Source organism: Lagenorhynchus albirostris, chromosome 18, assembly GCF_949774975.1.
Source record: "Lagenorhynchus albirostris chromosome 18, mLagAlb1.1, whole genome shotgun sequence".
Taxonomy (NCBI): Eukaryota; Metazoa; Chordata; class Mammalia; order Artiodactyla; family Delphinidae; genus Lagenorhynchus; species Lagenorhynchus albirostris.
The window spans coordinates 4,801,939-4,822,525 of NC_083112.1; the positions used below are offsets into that span (position 1 = coordinate 4,801,939).

At 42.7% G+C, this 20,587-nt stretch overlaps 1 protein-coding gene across 2 annotated transcripts in view; it reads right to left on the minus strand.

Moving 5' to 3' along the window:
* USP12 (ubiquitin specific peptidase 12) overlaps positions 1–20,028 on the minus strand; it is a 77,571-nt gene extending 57,543 nt beyond the window's left edge. For both annotated transcript variants that reach the window (XR_009536850.1, XM_060129514.1), the window contains exon 1: positions 19,824–20,028. Coding sequence is in view for 1 of the 2 variants with exons in the window: in XM_060129514.1 (XP_059985497.1) it covers positions 19,824–19,871 (48 nt within the window). In the remaining variant the exon portion in view is untranslated. The remainder of the gene's footprint in view (positions 1–19,823) is intronic.
* Positions 20,029–20,587: the final 559 nt, after the last annotated feature.

Genomic DNA, 20,587 nt, shown 5'->3' on the forward strand with positions numbered 1-20,587 from the left:
ACGATCTCATTATAGTACGTGATGGATGTTATAACAAAGGCGCCTTTAAAATCACTTTCATAAAGGGTAGACTAGGTCAGCAATCACTGATACATTATATGGCGATACCGGCAAACGAGCAAGCAAAAACCAGTGGTCAATACTACATGAACAGATATGCCATTCCAAGCCACAGTACCCACCAATGCTTCAAGACCAATTTAGCAGTGCTGCCCGTAGGGATAGACGCACTTAAACGAAAGGAGAGATGACGCGCTCGGACCAACTGCGCCGGATGTCACAAAAGTATCGAGAACAAAACGCTGCTGCTAAAGATGCCTACGAACAATCCGAAGATGAATCAAATTACATCACAAAATGAACGAAAACATTCACAATTTACTTTTTAATCTCAGATCTCTATGGGTAACAAAACTTATAAATTAAATATAGGTAACCCTTTACTACATCAGCCGCATCCCTAAACATTTACATATTCAAACGCTTAAACATCGAGGTCTACGAAATACACAAATCCTAAGATATCTGCTGTTTTCTACATAGGATACGACCATATGTCCACATGCGCAGCCAGAGCAAGCTGGGGAGGGGAGCGAAGGAAACATGCTTCCTTCACTGTCGAGCTGGGTGAGACGCCCCACCCGGAACCCACGAGCTTTGTGTTCACGGGGTTCCTTCCGTCTACAAGTCAGGCAGAACTCCGGCTAGAATTCTTCCCACCAGAGGCCGGAGTTACTGTGGAGCTATGTTATCAGGGGACTGTCTCCCCAACACAGGTCCACGTGAAAAGCAACTGCGAAGAGCAGGCGAGGTCCCACCGCCGGCGGATTCTGAAATGACTTTGCGCACATGTGTGTAGCTGCCTACCCACTAGGCACCACGAGGACAAAGCAAGGTATGGACTAGACAGTCCACATCCGCAGGGAACATACAGTACAGAAGAGGAAGACCAGGATCCAGCACATAAAACGTTAAGTCACACAATATTTCGATAATAAAGCGATACCCGGGATTTGCCTCAAAATAATCCGGGAGGTTTACAGTAGGTGGGACGGAAGGAGACACTGGCTGGTCAAGAGGTGCTCTGGGCCGCAGCCAGTGGATAGGTGCACGGCGGCACATGATACTATGCATCTACCTTATAGATGTCTGTTTTTCTGTAATAAAAAGAGACTACGCTTGGTTAAAACAAAATGCAAAACACGATTAACTGCCAAATAAGTGACACAGATAACTGATTAGTTCAGAAAGAGGCAGCCTCTCCACATAATATAATCACAAGTAAGATGTTTACCACACAAAGCAAGAATTAAACCTCAGTCAGACTGAGACTTCTCACTGATTGTGAACGCATCATTGTGGTGGACAGAATTAAAGCGTTCTCCTCAAGTGTGGGCAGGGCCAGTGACTTGCTTCCAACCAACAGGATACGACAACGTCACGGGACGACAATTCTGTGGTTGTAGAAGAGTCTGCATTGCTCCCAGGCTTGCTCTCTGGCTTCGAAGAAACAAGCTGCAGTGCTGTGAGACAGCCCATCCCCTGGCAGAGAGGGCGCCACATGGAGGAGAGGATTACACGGAGGACAGGTTCCATGGAGGAGAGGGAACTGTAGGCAATCTCTCAGCGCTAACAGCCAGCCAAAAGCCAGGGCCCTCACTCAGCCCTGCCCTCTGCAAGGCTGCAATCAGTGTGTCGGCCAGAGCTCAGTTCTCATCACAGCCTCAACTGGCAGTGGATCTGTTATATGATAAATGTGTGTTGGTTTAAGCTGCTAAATTTGTGACTATTTTCAGTTCCAAAGCTCTACATTTGCCACATTTTGTATCGTGTTTGCCCCTTTAGTTGTGCTATTATTCCTTCTCTTGAGTTTAAAGAAATCATGATTCTAGAACTCTAGGATAATCCATGCTCACTCTGCAGTAGGACGACGCCACCCCGCCCTGCCTGAGACAGTATGCCAGGTGCCACGGCACACCCTTCACTTCCAAAGGGCCCCAGGTGAGACAATAAATGATCCCGCAGCCTTGTATTCACATTCTATATGTTAATCATTATCTTGCCAGGCACAGTCACCTTATTCTTTTCAGTTTGCTCCTACCGAATACACTACACATCTCTAACTATTACTGTTAACATTTTGCTGGACTTTTCCCAGACTGATGATTTCTTCGGCAAAGAAGTTCAGCATACAGATAAAAATATAACATTTAAGATGCAGACACACTTAACGGAGCGCCTTCGCTTACATCTGAATGGAATATGATTAGTTCCTGTAACGCTGAGATACCCTACGTTCCTACAGCTGTGATAAATTTCCTACAGCTTATGCTACACACATGTATAAAGCTGTTTCAAAAACTGTCGTTCTTAGATAAACTTAATGTCTGAAACTCCTTTAGAAAGACAGTTTTCCCACAGCAATTCTAAACATGCAAGGCCCACCTTAAATTATTTTACATGGTAGGATATAAATAAATGCAGGTAAAGTCATACACAAGTACTTGCCTATACTGATTCCGATATTTAATTTAAAAACAATTTCTTATATGGCTAATGTGTACTAGGTACTATGCTAAGGACGGAGTATACAAACTTGACTTATCCCTACAGAAAAGGAAACTGAAGTTCTGCCTTTGTTGTTCACCATCAATGTACAAGTGACAGTGAAAAAGATATTCTAGGATTATTGTCCCTCATAAAGGTTCTACTAATTACCCTATAATAAGGTAAAATACAAATTAAAAGCTCACTTCCTACTTGCAAAACATATTACTAGTGTACTTTCATTAAAAATCACAACATGCAACGTAAAAAGCTATTTACGAAGCCCATTTAAAGTTTCTCATCTAACATAATTCTAATCTCAAAAACAGACTAGTTCTTTTAATACATACAGTATGTTTTTGGTAGGGCCTAACAGAGAAAAAATAGAGAAACTCCTGCACTGTCCCATGAAAGAGAAGATGGTGGGAAGATGGTGGGTAGTGACTGAGAGGGAACATGACGGTGGCATCAGAAGTGCTGATGATGTTGTTTCTTAATAGTGGAGCTGGTACACAGGTGTATTTAATCTGAAAATTCACTCAGGTTTATACTTATACGTTAAGCAAACCAGTATAGTTATGAAAACATATAGAAAGTCAAAAGTTTTAGATTATGAACTCTTGATCTATATCAACAAGGTATATTAATCAAACAAATAATTTTTAAGGCTTATTATGTCCCCATAGGCAATATAAGCTACAATAATATTATAATAATAATAAGAGGTACCATTTATTAAGTATCTATAATGGGCCAAGGACGATACTAGGTACTTGATATATATAATCTATTTTATCTTCAAAACAACCCTTTTAGATACTATCCTAATTGTATAGATAACAAAACCAAAATTAGCACTTTGAATCCTTAAGAGACTGGAAATTTGACTAATACTACTCTTTCTTCATACGTAAATGAAGCTATATCTAGCTATAACAGATTCATTTTAAAAGATCTTAACTTGAAATTAAAAATGTTTAATTGCAAAATGTTCATCTGCTCCAACAAGAGATTGGAAGATTTCACAATTATTTCCATGTCAGCTGACAGGGAGTATCCAGCCAAAACAACGTACTAAAACTACAGATTACTACATAACTTCAAAACACTACACAGGAATTCCACTAAAGCCTTCTGTAAGCACTCCAATTAAAAAGGAAGAGGATTCAAAGAAGTTAAGGGGAAAAAACTAATGTTAAATCTGATTTGAAAATATTAATGTGAACTATTTAAAAATATGATTTCCTTCATTGAATATGTGTGTAACTTTTAATCTAAAGGTTAATTTTTTTCACTAGAACCTAAATTAAGAAAGAGGTAAGTATAATTCAAAACTACAAAGAGAAGGCCCTACTCCCCGGTGGGAAGTGCTGACGGCCAGGGTTTACAGGCGCTGATGATCCCTGACATCCAGTGACTCCACCACTGTGCTGGACAGACCCTTCCCCATGTCTGTCCCTCCCCCTTTCTACTCACCCAAAACTGCCTAAATTTTTAATAAATTTATTTATTTATTTTTGGCTGCACTGGGTCTTCGTTGCTGCACGCAGGCTTTCTCTAGTTGCAGCAAGGGCGGGCTACTCTTAGTTGCGGTGCGTGGACTTCTCCTTGCGGTGGCTTCTCTTGTTGCAGAGCATGGGCTCTAGGCGCATGGGCTCAGTAGTTGTGGCGCACGGGCTCAGTAGTTATGGCTCACGGGCTCTAGAGCGCAGGCTCAGTAGTTGTGGCGCACGGGCTTAGTTGCTCCGTGGCATGTGGGATCTTCCCGGACCAGGGCTCGAACTCATGTCCCCTGCATTGGCAGGCGGATTCTTGACCACTGCGCTACCAGGGAAGTCCCCGAAACTGCCTAAATTTTGACTGGGGATTTCCACCTGCAGTAAGAAGGTAATGTGTAGACAAATCAAGAGAAGTGCTAGTATGTTATTAAAACTCATTTTGCTGATACAGGGAATTCGTAATTTGTGATTGAGTACGCAGTGAGCCATGAAAACACAGGGTTGCTCGCAGACACCGAAGGAGTTGAAGAAGGGACCTAACATTTACTGAACCAGACCCCTGACATACTATCATATTTACTCCTCCTAGTAACCTCAGAGCAGTATTTTTGGACAAGCAGTTGAGTATGGCAATTATAAACAAAGACTCTGGATCCAGACTTCCAGGGATTTGAATCCCAGCTCTGTATGACACTGGGAAAACTCCTTAAGCTATCTGTGCCTCAGTTTTCTTATCGGTAAAAGATAACACCAGTTCCAACCTCAAAGAACTACTGTGAAAACTAAATGAATTAATACATGTAAAAGGCTTAGAATAATGTCAAGCACACAGTAAGCACTACCCAATTGTTACACATATTATTTTTGGCCCATTTTACATGTAAAATAAACTCAAGGGTTTAAGGTAATATGTCCAAAGTTGTAACTAATAAATGGCAGAGGGGAAACTTGAACGCGGGTCTGTGTCAGACACAGAACGCCTACTCTTCATCACACTACCCTCCCCAAACGTCAGGTTCTCCTCAAGTAACCATACAAGTGTAAGACATTTCCCAGTGAGTCTCCTTCCTGAAGAATGACAGGTAGCAAAAGACATGAAATTCTGAGCCCCACTTTTCCACGTGGCAACGGTAGCCCTTCTGCGTGAACCATGTGCCACGACGCTGCTGAGCCAGAGTAACCGATCAGGGCTAAAACACACCTTGTCCGTTTGGCTAAGGAGCTGAATTTATGCACTGTTTCTATGGGAGAATCAATAATGAGCGCCAATCAACTGACTTTAAAAAGACCTTTGAAAAAAAAAGACCTTTGGAAATCAGTCTGTTAGTTGAAGACTTCCTGCATAACCACTTTCTTCCAATGCTTGCTATTCCAGTTTGGTAGCTTCTCAGAAGGAAGGACAAATTAATAATAACATAAACTAGTTCCCACATAACTTCAATCTAAACCACTATGTTGAAGGAGTTCATTTAGAATCTGCTTATCACTGTGAAATATCGGGATCTCAGATTTAGTTCCCCTGTACTACTTGTTACTATAAAAGGCTAGTTGTCATAAGGTCCTTTTTTAACTCCAAAACTCTCTAAATCTGTTACACCAAACTTTTGTTATCAATAGAGAAAATGAGAAACAACAAAAATAAGTATATCTTGGTTTCCAAGACATCACAGAATAGAAAGATATAAGAGTGAATATATTAAAATGTCTGATTTGAGAGCACTAACATTAATAATTAACTCAATTACCCACAGGACAGTAAAAGAATATTTAATACAAATTGTGTTTTAAAAACCGTGTTTGCCACGTATGGAAACGACCAAGAGAACATACAAAAAACATGTTGTCAAATACTAGTAATTGATTAATGGGTTATAGGTGACTTTTAGTTTCTTTACACATTGCTGTCCATCACAAACATTTATTCCTTTTATAATCAGTAAAACAGTAAAATTTCTTATTAAGCATCCATGTAACTAAAAGAAAATATTACACAACTGTGAAAGACTTGGGTGTGGGAGGCTGGGTAGAAGGTGACGGATTGAGCAGTCACAAAGAGGAAAAAAAAAATCAAGCAGTCAGCTAACTACTGATACATCGACTTCCAGAAAAGGTCAGCCATTATTAGTTTAATGCAAAATTAAGTATAAATTCCACCAACTACAGAGCTCCAATCCTGGCTCATAAGTGAGGTTAGAGATATTTAAACTAGTTAGTTTAAAAGATACCCAAACTAACTAATTGCTACTCCCCTTAAAAAACTACAGTTCCTTGAGTCCCTATCTTATTTCTGAAAGAACTTAAGATGGCAATACTCCTTTAAGCCATCTGTTATGAATTGAACTGTATCCCTCGCCCCAAAAAAAGATATATGGCAGTCTTAACTCCCAGTAGCTTGGATTGTGACCTTACTTAGAAACTGGTTCTTTACAGAAGTAATCAAGTTAGAATGAGGTCATTAAGGTGAGCCCAAATCCAATGACTGGTGTCCTTATAAAAAGGGGAAATTTAGACACAGACACACACAGAGGGAAGATGATGTGAAGGGACACAGGTAAAAGTGGCCATTGACAAACCAAGGAATACCTGAGGCTCAATACTTCCAGGTGAGGCTATCAGAGGCTAGGAGAGGCCTGGAACATTTCTTTCTCTAACATCTTCAGAGGGGGCATAACACTGCCAACACCTTGGATTTGGACTTCTGGCCTCCAGAACTGTAAGACAATAAATTTCCCTTGTTCTATGCCACCCAGTTTGCAGCTCTTGTTACAGAAGCCCTAGAAATCTAATACACCATCCGATAAACATGCAGCGGGACACCCTCATAACCACTGCCTTTCCAAAGAACACTAAACAATTTTATCTGTAGAATAAATACACGGTGAAGCTAATCTACAGGCACAACAACGTATAACTCATGAAAGGAATTCATACTATCATTTCATTTTAGTTTGTGTCCAATTTTCTTATGAATGTCTTCTGTGAGAATGTAATATTTAACTATAGTAATATATTCTTGGTTGAGACGTAACGATTCTGAATTAATCTAATCATTCTGACCTACAAAGTTGATATATTATACTATAACGAAAATGTTCCCCCCCCCCAAAAAAAACAAACTCCCAACTGAAAGGTACAGGCATTTAACATAAACCAGAATTTAAGAATATATAGATCAGGGCTTCCCTGGTGGCGCAGTGGTTAAGAATCCGCCTGCCAATGCAGGGGATGCGGGTTCGAGCCCTGGTCCAGGAAGATCCCACATGCCGCGGAGCAACTAAGCCCGTGAGCCACAACTACTGAGCCTGCACTCTAGAGCCTGCGAGCCACAACTACTGAGCCCACGCGCCACAACTACTGAGCCCGCGCGCCTAGAGCCCGTGCTCCACAACAAGAGAAGCCACCGCAGTGAGAAGCCCGCGCACCACAACAAAGAGTAGCCCCCGCTCACTCCAACTAGAGAAAGCCCGCGTGCAGCAACAAAGATCCAACTCAGCCAAAAATAAATATAAATAAATTTATTCTTTTAAAAAAGAATATATAGGTTACAAACACAAAGAGACCCACAAACAGGCACATGATAGTGAAAATGCTGAAAGTCAAAGACAAGGAGAAAAACTTGAAAGCAGCAAGAGAAAAAGGATGAGTCGCTTAGAAGGGACGCCAATAATACTGACAGCTGACTTCTCAACAGAAACCAGGCGGCAAGAAGGCAGTGGGGTAACACAGTCAAAGTGCTCAGATAAAAAAACTGTCAACCAAGAATACTAAATCTGGCAAAGCTTTCAGACTAAAGGTGAAACAATGATTTTCCCAGACCCTGATAATTTTTTGCTAGCAGACATGACTTAACAAGAAATACTAAAGGAGGCTGTTCAGGATGAAAGCACATGACCTCAGATAATAATTGTTGTCCACATGAACAAAAAAAGAGGACCCGTGACAGTAACTGTTTCACTACAGAGGACACCATAAACACATTTTTTTCTTTCTCCTCTTAACTGATTTAAAAAGCAATTGTATAAAATAGTTATGTATGTACAATATATAAAGTATTACTGGGCCCACGATATAGATAAATGTAATATACGTCATACATATACCAGTAACAGCACAAAGGGGCGGGTTGGAGCAAAGCTGTAATGGGCTTAGCAAACAGATGGTAAAGTACTAATTATGACAATGTATTGCTGTGTTTATAACATTAACAGATGTAATATATATAAAAATAAAACCCTAAAAGGGGAGAAAGGGAATGGACCTATATAGGAATAACATTCCTATATACCACTGGAATTATGCTAGTATAAATCTAAAGGTGATTCTGACAAGCTAAGATGTATATGGTAAAATTCATAATTTTATAAATTTTTTCCGACTCCTGTCTTTTTTCCTATTTCCCCTTTATTGCTTTCTTTTGCATTAAGTGTTTTCTAATGTAGCATTTTACTTTCATTATTGATTTTTTCATATATATGAAAAAATATATAAAGGACTGCAAGTCCTTTGAGGACAAAGTCTGAAACTTAAATGCAACTCTAGTGTCTAGTACATAACCTACTTAATGAACATCATTGATACTGATTTGTAAAAATGAACCTGACTGCTCCATTGTTGCATTGGGATAAATCATATCCCCCAATAAAAACATCTGAAAGTCCTAACCCCCAGTACCTCAGAATATGAACCTTATTTGGAAACAGGGTCATTACAAGGGTAATCAAGTTAAAGGTCATCAGGGTGAGCCCTAATCCAGTATGACTGACGTCCGTATAAAAAGGGGAAATGTGGACACAGAAACAGGCGTGGACCGAGGGAAGACGATATGAAGGAACAGAGACAAAGTGGAGGACATCAAGTGAAGATGAAGCAAAGACTGGAGTGATGCATCCACAAACTAAAGACTGCCCGGGAACCACCCGAAGCTACAGGAGAAAGGCAGAGAGCAGCCTCCCCACAGCCTCCAAAGGCGCCAGCTCTGCCCACCCCCAGCCCCTGCTGATTTTGGACTCTGGCCTCCAGAGCTGTGAGACCGTAAAACTCTGTTATTTTAAACCACAGTTTGGGGTTCTTGGTTTTGGCAGCCCTAGGACACTAACACAATTGATGTTAAAGAAAATGAAAATATGCAATCAGTATTATATAATCCAACCTTTCCAGTATGATCAACACTGAAGATGATGGAGAAATGAGCACAGTTCTGACCTAGAATGAAGCAATATAATGACAAAGAAAAATGTCCATTATATTCAATACATAAGTGAAAAGAGCAAGTTGCAAATTTTATTGGGGGGGGTGATGACACACACAATACTGTATGTTTATATATGCTCAGGTAATGTCCAGCCACACAAACACACACACACAGACTCTAACAAATAATTAACTCTTGGAAAGGGCTGCCCCCTCCTTCTCTTTGCAAGAGATAGGTTTTTTTACTTCACACAATTTTGTACTCTTTAAAATAATAATTTTTTTTGACTTTTGAAAAATGAAGAATTAAAAGAAACTACTGTTTCCAAGGAAACCAAAGGTCATAGTATTCTTTAACAATGCATACAGCTAAACCTGAGTGGTTTATTTCACTTTTAAAATCCTCATTTTGATAGTTCAAAACAATTCATTCAACCTCAAAGGCATATATACCACCCCATTTCTAAAAGCGACCACATCATTATAGTTCAGAATCAGTACTAAACATAGGTTGGCTGTAAAAAAGACAGAAGGAAAATAAGACAAAAATAGGTCTATTAATAAAAATTTCCCATAGGCAAGTATTTAAAGAGGAGTTCTGCGGTATTACAAATAAATAGATGAAGAGATAAATGCTTTCGAATACTTTTTTCTAGCATTTAAATTCAATAAAAATATATAATTGACAGCTTTAAAAAAATAATATTTACCAACCACTCCATGTCTACCAGGAATACAATTCTGAAGCTTTTTACAAATATTCTATCATGAAATTTCATTTCTCAACAGGGCCACGCCTACTCAGCCCAGCCTTCTTCCTGTCACAGCACCACGTCCCATTTAGAGAGGGCTCATCAGCTTTATGTCAACCAAAAATGGACCCAAATATCCTAATTCTTGTTAATCATCCAGCCTGGATTTATCGTCTCTACGTTTGCTAAACCGGCTTGCAAAGTACTCAGCACCAGCACCACTAAGGCCACCGAGCGCCAGATCTCCACACACATTCCCCGGGAAGCTGAAAACTACAGAAGTCACCTCCCACCTCACCAAGTTTGCCGAGATGACCCTGGTCATCATTAACAGAACACGCTGAGGTGGTATAATAAGCACAGTGCGGTCCCAGAAGTAAAAAGGAAAGATGGTGACATCTGGGGTGAAACACTGCAACCGAGAGAGAGAGACGGCAGGACACGAGAAAGGAAGGGCAAGGCAGCCATGCCACCTTGAAAGGACTAAGGTAATAGAACAAACCACAAACAGAGAGACAGAAAAGGTGGAAGAGTCCACTTACATCTTTTCAGTTGAAAAGGGCAATCTATAAATGTCTTCAGAGAAGAAGACAAGTGAAGAAGATGCAGATTTCTTTCAAAGAAGATGCAGATTTTCAAGTGTGGTCATCAGGTGAAGGCTGGATTTTCACAGGGAAAACCCACCAGAAGTTGGGTGTTCTCTGCACGACCATAACCCATTCGGGACACACCGAATGGGAAGCTCTGTAAGACCAGAGCTTATCATGGTCATCTCTGTATTCTCAGGACCCACATACACCCTGACAGAATGCAAGCCTCCACGAATGCTTCCTGAAAGTACTCATGAAGAAAGACACTTTACAAAAAAAAACAAAAGACAGAGAACACGTCGCTATTAGCTTAAAAATAATAAATCCACCCCTCCTTCCATGAAAAGCGCTTATATACTTACCATCAGGCAGAAGGCTTACTTAGGTCACTGAAATAAAAAGCACTAAAATAAAATCAAAGGCAATAATATTCTAACTCCATTAAAGTACACCACTATTCACAAGGAGGAAATGCTGGTTGGTTCCTGCACCTACGAAGCATTTCAATAAGAACATCTGTCTGTTATCACTGGAAGAACATCCACTTCTTGTTTTCAGTTGGAAATAAATTGTTATTGGCATGCAGCTTTAGATGCATGGACGACTACAGATGGAGATTCTAAGCACGCTTAGACATTCCGTAGACACCACACAACTCTTAGGAAAAGCTAATGATCTTTCTTTTGAAGCAGCGGCAGCAAAGGATAAGCCAGTGAACACACAGGAGAGTGAAGATACACAGCACCTCACGCAATCATGTTCTACATTAAATATCACGTACTTCACACTACATGATATCACAACATTCTTGACTGAGTACTTCTGTGAAAGTAAAGACTTCATAGGTTTTCTTCCAAAACGAATTACGTATATAAACTGTCTCTCCCCTTCTAATACAACTTCTATGCACAAGGTTTTAAATGATGAAGTCTTATGTATAGTTATTTTCAACAATACTGGGTCTCTGATTAAATTTTTAAATTCAGCCACCCATTAACGCCTCACAACATCTAGCATTTACCCTTTTCTACCGACACCTTATTTTACAGATATTCAAATAATCCTCTTCTAAAAAAAGCAGGTTGGGTAACTGCACCGCAGGCCAACAAGAGATATCATTCCAGTGGGGGCAGAGGCATGAGTGAATCAAGTGCAACAATATGGCCTCAGGAAAGAACAGGAAAATCTGAAAGGAAATAAGGCCTGAAGCTAACACACACTTCATTCTAACAATGACAAAAAGTTGGTATGCTATTTTTTTGGTAGAAAAAATAAGACTTTTCTTCTAAAAGTAGTATTCCCAACTTATCTAAACTTCTAGAACATATTTGAGAATGTTACAAATTAGAACATTTTTATTCCCATACGAAAGGAATAAAATCTTTCTACAAAATATTCAAAACAGGGAAAAAAGATAATCTACATTCTTAGTTTGCAATATAATAATCTAGCTCACTTAACGTCAAAGTAAATGTCTGCTTTCTCAGAGGCATATAGTATTAATAAACTAATTTTTCTTATGATGAAAATGAACTAAAATAACTGCATTTTACTTTAAAAATTTCAATTTTGGTTACTAGAATTAGTAGTGCCAATGAGTCCTTACCTCATGGAGGGGAGCAAGTCACTTTACAAAGGTAATAATAATAACTACAAACACTACAGATGATTAACCCTGGGCCAGGTACCATTCTATAACCCTATGAAGTAGACATTATTTCACCCCCATTTTACAGACAAGAAAACCGTGGCACAGCGAAGTAACTTGTTCAAGGTCACACTCACACCCACAAAAATAAATGCAGAATCTCAAAAAAGGTACAAATTCAAATCTTTTTTTTAAATTTAATTTAATGTATTTATTATTTTTGGCTGTGTTGGGTCTTTGCTGCTGTGCACAAGCTTTCTCTAGTTGCTGCGAGTGGGGGCTACTCTTCGTTGCGGTGCTTGGGCTTCTCATTGCAGTGGCTTCACTTGTTGCAGAGCATGGGCTCTAGGCACCTGGGCTTCAGGAGTTGTGGCACGCGGGCTTCAGTAGTTGTGGCTCGCAGGCTCTAGAGCGCAGGCTCAGTAGCTGTGGCACAAGGGCTTAGTTGCTCCGTGGCATGTGGGATCTTCCCTGACCAGTGATCAAACCCGTGTCCCCTGCATTTGCAGGTGGATTCTTAACCACTGCGCCACCAGGGAAGTCCCTCAAATCTTTTTTTTAAAATGGCATTGTTAAAGAAAACAACGTCAAAAATAAGTAAACAGCGTGGATTAGCCTGTTAATGAATAAAATGGTGATATCACTAAACTCCAGTAAATATTTTTGAAGGAAGAAATATATTTACTCTGGACCGTAATTTTCCATAAATTCTGTAACATTAAAAAAAAAACAAAACAGGGGGACCTCCCTGGTGGTCCAGCGGTTAAGACTCTATGCTTCCACTGCAGGGAGTGAGGGTTCAATCCCAGGTCAGTGAACTAAGATCCCAGAAGCCAACCGGCGTGGCCAAAAAAACAAACAAACAGACAAGAAAAAAACAAACAAACTAGGAAACTAAGTATAATTCATATTTAACATATCTAATTCCACGCACCTTATATTATTTAAAACATCATCAGATGCAACCTACTGAATGGGAGAAACTACTGCAAATCATATATCTGATAAGGGACTAATATCCAAAATACATAAAAGAACTCAGACAACTCAACAGCAAAAAAAAACAATGCGATCAAAAAATGGACAGAAGATCTGAATAGACATTTTTCGAAAGAAGACATACACATAGCCAACAGTAACATGAAAAGATGCTGTCCATCATTAACCATCACAAAAATACAAATCAAAACCACAATGAGATGTCACCTCATACCTGTCAGAATGTGTCAAAAAGACAAGAAATAACAAGTGTTGGTGAGGATGTAGAGAAAAGGGAACCACACTGTGCATTGTTGGTGGGAATGTAAGTTGGTGCAGCAACTATGGAAAACAATATGGAGGTCCCTCAAAAAATTAAAAATAAAACTACTATATGATCCAGCAACTCCTCTTCTGGATATTTATCAAATAAAACAAAAATACTAACTCAAAAAGATAAATGCATGCCTATGTTCAAGGCAGCGTTATTTACAACAGCCAAGATATGGAAACAACCTGATGTCATCAATGGATGAATGGATAAAGAAGATGTGGTATATGTATACAATGGAATATTACTCAGCCATAAAAAAGGACTAAAAGTCTTACCATTTTCGACAACATGGATGAATATCATGGGTATTATGCTAAGTGAAGAAAGACAAATACCATATTATCTCACTTATATGTGGAATCTTAAAAAAAAAAAGGCTCATAGAACAAAGAACAGACTGGTGTTTGCCAGAGGTGGTGGAGTGGAGAGGAATGGGTGAAGGGGGTCAAACAGGTAAAAGAAAATCAATTAAACACAATTAGCATTCCCAAAATGATGGTATCAACAATCATTTACAGGGCTTCCCTGGTGGTGCAGTGGTTGAGAGTCCGCCTGCCAATGCAGGGGACGCGGGTTTGTGCCCCGGTCCGGGAAGATCCCACATGCCGCGGAGCAGCTGGGCCCGTGAGCCATGGCCGCTGAGCCTGCGCGTCCGGAGCCTGTGCTCCGCAACGGGAGAGGCCGCAACAGTGAGAGGCCCGCGTACCGCAAAAAATAAATAAATAAATAAATAAAATTTATAAACACTCAAAGGATCAGAGAATAATGAGTTTTCGATCGAGAAGGAAACAAACACAGAAGGAATATTTACGCGTCTAGTCCAACCCCTTTATTTTACAGATGAGAAAAACCAACCCACAAAGTTTTAGGAGACTTTCCCATATGCACAGATCTAAATGTCAAAATCTGGATTAGAAGTTTCCTTCTGGTCCAACTGCTCTTTTTAATATACCATGCAGTAGGATACATTACAAAATACTATATTGAGTTTCTGGAATTGAGCTACTGAAAGAGAATTCAAAATAAAATCAGATTATTTAAATCTAAAAAATGAAGGTTTCTGGAAAGGAATTAATGCTAGCTAAACAAATGCTTAAATAATCTTTCCTGAGACAGTAAAAGTTTCAGGAGAGCCTCAATAAATCTGACTTTAAAGGCAGGAAGAAAGAACTTGTGAGAAAATGGAAGTGGACTCAAGTCTCTGGGGGCCTATCAGAAGCCAAGAACCAAGGAAGAAAACTAGGTATGTTGCGATCAAGTCTGGCTGAACTGGCCACATGGGTCGTGGGACAGTAAATAATTAACCTACTCAGAGATCTATTATAAAAAGATTAGTTGGAGGTGGAAGGAGAAAACCACCAAGAGGTAAGCAAAGCCAAATGATATGAGACTAGAGTCTTTATACCTGTTTCACCTAATTGAACATGGTATTTAAAACGATACTTTTTAAGCATATGAAAAGTTTCAAATCCCAATGGTCTTACCTTTATTTGTGGTAAGTGCCAATAATTCACGTGGAAAACTGAAATGTGAAATTTTACCTAGGGCATAGTTTTTTGAAAAAGACAAGACGGACTTCCCTGGTGGTGCAGTGGTTAAGAATCCACCTGCCAATGCGGGGGACACGGGTTCAAGCCCTGGTCTGGGAAGATGCCACATGCCACGGAGCAACTAAGCCCGTGTGCCACAACTACTGAGCATGCGCTCTAGAGCCCACGAGCCACAACTACCGAGCCCGCATGCCACAACTACTGAAGCCAGCATGCCACAACTACTGAAGCCTGTGCGCCTAGAGCCTGTGCTCCGCAACAAGAAGCCCGCACACCGCAACGAAGAGTAGCCCCCGCTCACTGCAACTAGAGAAAGCCCGTGCGCAGCAACAAAGACCCAATGCAGCCAAAAATAAATAATATAAATTAAAAATAAATTTAAAAAATAAAAATAAATTAAAAATAGACAAGACAAGCTCTGGGAGGGAAAGTAAGTTATTTTCTTTTCTGCTACCTTAAGAGTTTCCAAACTCTTTTTTATAGAATACGTTCCAAATTTTCTATAATGAGAATGTGCAATTTTTAATGTCCAATATGTATTTTAGCCAAATTCGAATGATCAGCAGGCTTAAATAAAACTTATTCTAAAGGATCTCTCTGCTAAGGTCCTCAAACACATGTTCAAACATTCCTTATCCAACCATTTATATGACAGAAGACTCCTTATTTTTGAAGTTTTCATCTCTCTTAAATTAACATTAAAAACAGCAAAATTATTAAACCAATGGCAACTCACTTTGAATGTTCCCATCACAGGAAACACTTTTTTACTACTAAAATATTAATAAAAATTAATTAAATATTTCACTAATAAAAGAATCACAGCCACCCTATTTCTCAAGAAGGAACGAGGGCTGCTATCATTTACTCTAATATTCGGACTACATGAAGAGCCTACCCCGCACCCCGACGAGCAAGGCACCGCGGGGTCTGAGGTTTTCCTCCCACCCCTCCCTCTGGAATGATAAACTGCACTGACCACACACGCATCTGACTCTGCGTGAGTGACCCCAGCGAGACTCAAACAATAAGAAAAGACAAAGAGCCAGTCTCACCTGTGACTTTCCTGCAGTAAGTGCAGTCAGCTTAAAGTTTCCCACGCGCAGGGTGCTGTGCTGGGTACAGGCTTTTTCAAAGCAAACCTGTCAGACCCACCAAGCAGCAGACTTGTGGCCTTGGCTTCAATGACACCATGTTCTAGGGGATCTAGCTGACACCCAGTGACTGGGGGTGGGCAAGGAGCCAGGCCACCCCACGATCCACCACGTTCCCCTGCAACGACTTCTCCTTTATCCAACCCCCTCCCTGCACGCCCTTCCCCGCCAGGACTCCTACAACCCAAACAGGAAGCGAGGGTGCTTCTCACATCCGTGGAGCCCCCAGCGCTGTGCTTCCTAACAACCCTGACTCGTATGGTCACTTTCTACTCCTGGGCCACCACAAGCTGCTCTACAGCTTACACTTCAATTTCAAAACACAGGCCATTCCTCTACATGCATTCGGTCACTTTCCCCATTATTTCATAATTATGAGGTATAATATTAAATATTAGGTAGCTACTCTGCGCCAGGCCCTGAAGTCTGAAGCTACTTCATCAGCAAAACAAGCACCACGTGACACTGAAATTATTTCATGGGCAAACAACAAGAGGCATTTCCAGAGGTACCCTGCAAATTGATTCATTGCAACCTAAACATAATCACTCACACTGTCAGGCTGTAACACTAACTTAAGAGAAACAAACTTAACTGACTTTTGCATGTCAGAGGAACAACTGTGATCTAGAATAAGATACATCAAAAGAGATTTGTTTTTAACAGTTACTTAATCCTATTAAGGTATTGCTATTTGCCCAGGTACCTTGTGTTGACATGTGAAAAAATTATGTCAACGTTATTATTTATAGAATAAAACGTCAACTCATTATAAGCGTTTTCACAGCTGCTGATTCTGAGAGATCATTCTCATTAGGATTAGCCCCTCTCCTCTGCATCACCCCACACACAACCCCAATCTCAGGCATGTTTAACCAAACTTACTGCCCCCAGACATCAGCAGAAGAAATGAAGGATGCAGGGGGACTTTTACTGTATGCAGAAGGTACTGCTCCACCAAACTGTGAAATAAATGATGGTCCTTTCGCTTAAGGCCTTCAGAATCCAATAAGGAGATAACAGAAAAAGTTACAACACAGCAAGTATGGTAAGTGCTACTGAGATCACAAAACTGCTGTGAAATTGTATGAGGGGGATGGAGGGTGGGGAGGGACAGGGCTAAGATTATTCAAGGAAGGCTACCTGCTTGAGAGACAGCTGTGACCAGGTCAGAAATCTACAAAGGCACAGAGATAAATACCTTTGCTTTTCTTGACTGTCAATTTTGTAGTATCTCAGAAGACAGACTGAAGTTCTCTTTAAAGAATAAGATTGCAGGATACTTTGACATATTTAGCACTACCTTGGGAGCGCATCAGAATGTATTCAAATATGAACACAGGCACATACAATTTTAACACTACTTTTTGGATCAATCTCATTTGGCCGGCCACTGATGTTTCCCTATCTGCCAACAATACACACACACCGCATGTGATTAATGCACCTGAGCGGAAGCCCTAGAGAGAGTTTTGGAGTCTAAAATTCTTGAGATCAAAATCCCACTTACTCAGTGTTTGACTTGGCAAATCTCTCTCTGCCTCATTTTCTTAACCTGATTAGAGCATATATTAATACGTTTATGTGAATATTGTTTGTCTCTCTTAACTAGAATGTAAACACTATGAAAGCAGAGGCTGTCTTGATCACTGCTGTATCCCCAGCACTCAGCACACCCTCTTGTGCGTAGTAGGTGCTAAATGTATACCTGATATACTTGAGTGGATGTAACAGTGAAGAGCAACACATCACTCCACAAACTCTAGACTTTGACAGTGAACTATGACCTGACAATCTGTGTAGCTCAGCAATCTGGTAAGATTATCACTTTCAAAGACTTAATTATCACATTCCTTTAGAAAGACAATAAAAACTGGCATATCTAAAAATAATTAATCTACCTGATCCTTGGATATCCTTTTAATACAGTCCCTTTCAGCTTCCCTGGTGGCGCAGTGGTTAAGAATCCGCCTGCCAATGCAGGGGACACAGGTTCGAGCCCTGTTCCGGGAAGATCCCACATGCCGCGGAGCAACTAAGCCCGTGCGCCACAACTACTGAGCATGCGCTCTAAAGCCCGCGAGCCACAACTACTGAGCCTGTGAGCCTCAACTACTGAAGCCCACGCACCTAGAGCCCATGCTCCGCAACAAGAGAAGCCACCGCAATGAGAAGCCCACGCACCGCAACGAATGAAGCACAATGAAGACACAACACAGCCAAAAATAAATTAATTTTTAAAAAAAGAAAATTAAAATACAGTCCCTTTAACATCAATGGTTCCTAAAATATGAATTGTGCAAGAAAAACAAACATCCATTTGAGGAAATGGATTCTTCATGATTCATTCTTCAGTGTGATGTCTTTAATACTGTAGACTTTAATCCCACTTGATTTCAGCCATTTTTATACTGTTCCTCAGCGTGCAGTACAGAATCTGCTTCTAAAGCATCTTTTCTATCTGATTCACCGCTCCTTAAAGAAAGGTATATGAAACGTACCACCCTTAAATGGAAGATTGCTGGGGGGGGGGACCTCCCACATGCATAAAAAGGTCTGATAAGCCATAAAACAGAAGGAGAGATTTCAGAAGTCTTTAATAACATCATCACTAGGCCCACGTGGTGAAAAATAACTTTTTTTCTGTGATGGCTCATACTTAAGATGGCAAGATGTAAGTCATAAGGAGCTAATAAAACGAATTCGCCCCACCGTGTGGAAAACTGGTTCTTCTGACCAACCACAAAACACCAAGATTTAAACGCACCCACGTTTTGCTCAACTCGGGACTTTTCCACAGGCATTAGTACTTTTCCCTTAAAGTCGATTTAAAAGCCCCAGTAAAACACAGACAGCAACCCTTGCCGTCAGTTCCTGCACAGAAACACTTGAAGCCACACACTGATGCGTCTGGGGCGTTCAAGTAAACAGATGACAGGAACGCTTAAGCTGCTTTGAAGATCAACGTGGATTCCCAAAGACAAGATTGCCACCTTGACACGCAGCTGGACACGGGAGAGCTTGTTCCTCTCAGAAGAGGAGAAAAGGGGGAAATTTTCGACAGCACTTATTTAAAGTTTCCACCTTCACACACACCCCCTTCCCCTCGGCGCCGGCGGGGACTCGGCCTCGCCAGAGGCGCGGGGAGGAAACCTGAGCCGACTTCCGTGCCCTCGCGGCCGGTAAGGGGACCCTGCCTTCCCGCCGCAGCCCCTCGCCCGCTGGGGACCCTCCGGGCCCGGCCAGCCGGGCCCGAACCCGTGCGCCGCCGGACGGAAACGCGGGCGCCGCTCGTGTACTTCCACCTCCGGCCCCGGCCGGGCCCGCGGCCCGGCTCGCGCGCCCACAACCCGGCGCCGCAGGGACCCGCGGCCGAGCCCGGGCACCGACGACCCGCGCCGCCCCCGCCGGCCACCCTCGCGCGCCAGCCTCCCGGGGCCGCTCCGCGCTTGCTTGCGCCCCGCCGTCCAACCGCCCCCGCCCGGCCCGCGCCGCCCCCTCCCGGCCACGGTCCCGCGCAAGGCCCCGCGGGCGGCGAGGGCGGGGACGAGGGCTGCCCGCCGCCCTCCCGCCTCACCTACCATGGTACAGATGGAGGCGAATTTGGAGACTGTCATTAGGATTTCCATCCGCCCAGCGCCATCTTCCACCCAATCACAGCGGCGGCGGCGGCGGGCGGGGGAGGAGGGCAGCCGGGCCGCCCGCTCGCACCGCAGCCAGCGGGCGGACCCCGAGCTGCCGCGGACCCACGCACCGACCCTGCTCAGCCGCCGCTGCCGTCGTCGCCGCCGGCGCTCCGGCACTCCCTGCCGCGGGCCCCAGCCCCCGCCTGCCGGCTGCCCGCCCGCCCCCGGCTCCTCCCCGGCGCAGGGCGCAGCCGCTGCCTCGCGGCCCGCGCCTGCCCGCGAAGCCGCCCGCCGCACACCCCGCCCAGCGCGCTGGGGAGCGGGCTCCGCCGAGGCCCTAATGCCCGGCCTGCTGGCAGCTGCACTGCCCGGCTGCGCGCCCCGCCCACCCCTCGGGGCCCCGCCCACTCCCCGCGCCGGCACCGCCCGCTCCCCGCGGATGCCTCCCCGGCTCCGGAGCGCGCGACTCGGGGAACTCCCGCGCCGGCTCCACCCCGCGCTCGGCCGGGGCGGGGCTCGGAGGGGCCACCGCCTCCCGCCCGCGGCCCTCGCGGTCCTAGAGCCCGCGCGCCGCGAGAGGGGCAAGAAGGGTGCTGGGGGCGACCAGCGTCAATCCTGGAAGGGGCTGACCAGCAGCTTCTACCAAGGGCAAGGGAACAGCTAGCCCAGACAGAAAACTGAGGGGGTGATCTCGATAATTCTGGGTGCGGTGGGAGGAA